This window comes from Phymastichus coffea, unplaced genomic scaffold, assembly GCF_024137745.1.
Source record: "Phymastichus coffea isolate CEN01 unplaced genomic scaffold, Cenicafe_Pcof_1.1 PCOF00033, whole genome shotgun sequence".
Lineage (NCBI taxonomy): Eukaryota > Metazoa > Arthropoda > Insecta > Hymenoptera > Eulophidae > Phymastichus > Phymastichus coffea.
In genome coordinates, this window is record NW_026706844.1 from 2,679,208 (window position 1) to 2,683,564 (window position 4,357).

Sequence of the window (4,357 nt, forward strand, 5' to 3'; positions counted from 1 at the left end):
ACGTTTCTGTCGAGTGTTTCTGACCGGAAATAGACAACCGCGGCATAGGCCTTCAGGCTTGCATCGCAAAAAATGTGCAGTTGTATGTCTGAATAATCTGACGTCTTGGTTATGTAACATCGCGATATTTTGCACTGCTTCATTGCTACGAGATTGTCCAGCCACTTTGACAATGCCTTAAAATCCTCGTTCGAGATTCGCGTGTCCCAATTAATTCCGCTTCTCCAGACATCTTGCATAATCAGCTTCGCTTATAATGTAAACGGCGCGATAAGCCCGAGTGGATCGTACACGGACATTGTAATTCCGAAGAATTGGCGTTTCGTCGGCCGTTCTTTTCCTTGTCGTATTTCCAGGCGAACTTTATTTAGACTGATGTTGATTCTAAAGGTGTCCTTGCTACAGTCCCAATAAAGGCCTAAAACCTTTTCTTCGTTGTTGCAGAGGTTTGCCTGTTCTCTTCTACCTAATCTATTATTATCGAGTACATCCGCGACAACGCTTGGTTCATTCGACGCCCATCCGTGCATGTGAAAGTTGGACTCCTTGTTTATTTCGATTACATCGCGAACACGTTCTCGCATTTCTTCGACGGACTTCCCGGATGCCAAATAATCATCCATATAACTATTTTCTATTATACTCTTCACGGATTCGGGTTTCAAATCCGAGAATTGTCGCGCGTTCCAATTTTTTATGTATATAGCGCTAGTTGGAGACGATGTCGCTCCGAAAATCAAGCCTGTACTCTCCCACGTCTCTGGCGTGCAAGTACGATCTCTACCACGCCACAAAAAGCTCAAAGCGCCGCGATCTCGCTCTATTACTTTAATTCTGAGGAACATGTCTTTGATATCCCCTTTTACAGCGACAAGAAATTGACGAAAACGGAGTAGCACCCCAAGCAGTGACTTTAACAAATCCGGGCCGGGTTCCAGTAACGAATTAAGCGATATACTGTTTGTCGTTGCAGCCGCGTCATGTACCATGCGAGTTCTCCCGGGTTTGTTCGCATTTTCCACGCCATGATGCGGTAGGTACCATCTCCTTGGTCTCTTGACGTGTTTTTCGACCTTTTCCGCGTACCCGTTTGCAATGAATCGCTCCATCTCGGCGTAATATCGTTCTGCGAATTCTGGATTCCTGTCGAGCTTTCTTTCAAGCGCATACAGCCGTTTGAGCGCTGTCGCCTTACTATTTACGTCCGGCATCAAACCCGATTTCCAGAGCAAACCTGTTTCCCATTCGCAACCCCTTATTCGTGAAGTCGCCTCTAAGATCGCCCATGCGCGTTCATTCTTTACATCCTTTTGGTCCAATTTCACCACGCCAAGATTCTCTAACTCTAGATAGTTCCTAATTTGTTGCTCAAGTTCCGCGGATCTTTCGGGTTCATCTTCGATAACACACGTGGTTGTAACCGACGTGATGATATCCGTGCCTTCCCGGTCCTCGACGTAACCGTGTACCGACCAGCCGAGTAGTGAGTGCGTCGCGATAAGACCTTTTCCATCTAATTTCCTTACATTGTCGCTCTCTAATAGGCGCCAGTTGTCTTGTCCGATCAAAATGTGCAGGGGCGCGTCGTGATAGGGTAATATTTCTATATTTTCCTTTTCTCGCACGCGTCGGGCGAGTTCCTTCGACAGTGATTGTAGCGGCAGGTTCAATGATGGGATGATAAGCGCGTGTTCGATTTGTTGTTCTCCAAACGACCCTACAACGGTTAAACTGACGCGTTCGTATTTAACGTGGTTCTGGCCCCCGTATAGGCCTTGTAACGATGTCTCAAATACTCTTCCCTTTATTCCGAGTCGTCGTGCTAATCGTGAGTCAATAAGTGTGACGGTGGAGCCTCCATCCAACAGAGCGTGCGTGACGAGCTCGTTTCTCGGTCCTTTAACGCGCAACGGCTCTACGCGTAAAAGTCCCCTTCGCACGGTTAGTCATTCCCTTCGTGTGGACGACGCTTGGTCTCGCGCGCGCGAAACGTCGTGGCTTCTTTCCTTATGGCGTCGTTGGTCATTTTGTTTCCCGCCGAATCTCGAGATGTCACGGGCTTCTCGGTGTTCTGAGTAACGACGCCTATCTCTTGACCCCAAAAAACTACATTGTTCCTTGCGATTCGAACGTTCACGCTCGTCCCTGCGATCAACTTGGTCTCGATTGTCGCTCCGATTGTGGAAGTGTAAGAAGGTATGGTGGTGCTTGCGGCACACATCACAGACGGTCCTGGAGCTACATTCTGATCGTGAGTGCCCGTTCTCGAAACACTTGTAGCAAACCCCCATCTTCTTAGCTAAAAACCACCGACGCTTCGTGCTTTCATGTAAGAAATCGCGACATTCTCTCACACGACGACTGCGTCTACCGCAATAGCCGCATTTGTCCGATGAATCGACAGTTGTTCCGTCCTCTTTCTCGCCTACTAGGTCGACCGCCGCACAGATGATACCGCCTCTCGCACCTCTCGTCAACTTCTTTGAAGTGCCGTCGTCATTGGCAGAAGTATTGATGTCAAATACGCCCGCGCGTATGTTGAGCTCCGACTCTCTCGCTATGAATTTCGCTAACTTCTCTAACGGCGATAGATCACCATGTTCACGGAGTTCCTCGTTCACGAACCGATTGAAAGCTGATTGTAGCGACTCCGGTATTTTCTTGGCTACACTAGATAATAAATCGAGGCTATGGAGATATCCGCTCAGCTTGAGAATTTTGAAGGTATCAACGCCGCTCTTCAATTGTGTTGCGAAAAACGCTAAACCTTTCATGCTCGTTTTCAAACTCGGTAAGCTATGCAGATCTCTGACGATATCTGCAGCGATGAGCGAAGATTGGCCAAAATGGTTCTCTAATTCGCGTATGACGTCTCTCGGGTTATCGGTCGTTGCTAAGAGCGTCCTCACAAGTTCGTACGCCTTGCCCTTTAACGCTTTGTCAAGCCGTCCGATATTCCGACGATCGCTAAAGCTAGCTTCCGATTTAGCGTACATTTTGACGAAGTGCATCCATTGTAGGGGTTTTCCCGAGAATTCCGGTAACTTTTTATCAAAGTCTACGTTTTCAGAAGCTCGTGAGCTCCTACCATCTGTAGCACCTTCGCGGATCGCGTTCATCGTGTTAATCAATGTTTGTGACAATTGTAATATCACATTTTTTATCGGATTCGATTGTGCGCTCGCATGTTCTCTTAACACAGTACCTAACTGATCGCCGTCGACTTGTCTTCCATTGGTGTTGGTTGTTCCTTCTCTCGACTGTTCGTCGATGAATGATGCTGGCTCGATGACGTTGATCTCGGATTCGGTTGGGGAGCTCATCAGTGATCTCTCAGACTGCGGCGTTTGTTCTTGACGTTGACCGCGTGGTCCCTTCCGCGATCTCAGTGATACCTGCTTTGCCTGTTTCACGGCTGGTGTTGCACGGGTTTGTACTACTCTCTTCGGCTGCTTGGCTGGAGCTGGTTGTGTAACAATCATCTCATGGTAGTCTTCTCTAACCCGTCGTTGTTTCTTTGGGGCCTCATCGTTGACCGTTGTTGGCGTGTGACGCTTCCTCGGGGCCATTGTTGATAAGAGGCACGATATAAATCACTTCTATCTTCTTTATCGTAAACTTTAACACTTATTATTATTTCTTTAGTTTAATCGAATTCCTCACCCGGGGCACCAAATGTTAGGGGTGAGTATGAGAAATAATAATGGATTGTTAAATTCGATAATTTTGCAGACTGATATTTATTTCTTCAAATTGACAAAGACTTTCGCGTGGCTAGTAGCGACTAAAAGGCGACCTGCTCGTTCGAGTCCAAAAATCGTTCTGGTGCCTGGTTGATGCGACACGGTTTACGCCCCCGTTTCCCTTTCCTTCTCCATTCTATCTTCCACTTTTCTTGTCGTTTGCCTGTTGTTCAAATTCATCTCTCTCTCTCTCTCTCGCCAGCCTGTCAGCCTAGGGGAGCCTCTGTGCCGGCCCTAGCTGTTCATTTTATGACCCGACAATACCTGGAAACCTCTGGTAAGACCATCGGTTTCCCGTGGGGTCTAACTACCTCAAGGGACTCATCCCTCGGAGTAGTATAGTGGTGTCCGGCGACGATACGCAGACCTTGCGTACGCCCGCGGTCATTGGCGAGAGTGAGTTTTATAGGGATGAGCTGAAATAAGAAGGCCCAAATGGACAAGGCGCCTTTTTTGTCGCTGCTTAGCCTTACAATTTTCGGCAATTTATTTTACATATGTCCGGTGTCTGTCCTAAACGTTTACAATTCCGCGGATTTCTTCGTTCCCTATTTTGCGACGAACAAACAGAATAACCCGACAAAAAAACGAGAGTAAATACGAGGCAATTTATT

The 4,357-nt window shown here is 47.5% G+C and overlaps 1 protein-coding gene across 1 annotated transcript; it reads right to left on the reverse strand.

Annotated features, from left to right (window-relative positions):
• Positions 1–251: 251 nt before the first annotated feature.
• On the reverse strand, positions 252–3,569 carry LOC131663356 (uncharacterized). The gene is made up of 2 exons (XM_058933719.1): positions 2,111–3,569; positions 252–1,717 (listed from the first exon to the last, which is right to left on the reverse strand). The coding sequence occupies exons 1-2, from the start codon at positions 3,567–3,569 to the stop codon at positions 252–254; spliced, it is 2,925 nt and encodes a 974-aa protein (XP_058789702.1).
• Between the last annotated feature and the right edge of the window lie 788 nt (positions 3,570–4,357).

Coding starts and splice junctions, on each gene's coding strand:
- LOC131663356 (XM_058933719.1), bottom strand. CDS start 3,569: ATGGCCCCGAGGAAGCGTCACACGCCAACAACGGTCAACGATGAGGCC. Junction 1,718..2,110: donor TTCGAATCGCAAGGAACAAT/GTAGTTTTTTGG, acceptor TAACCGTTGTAG/GGTCGTTTGGAGAACAACAA.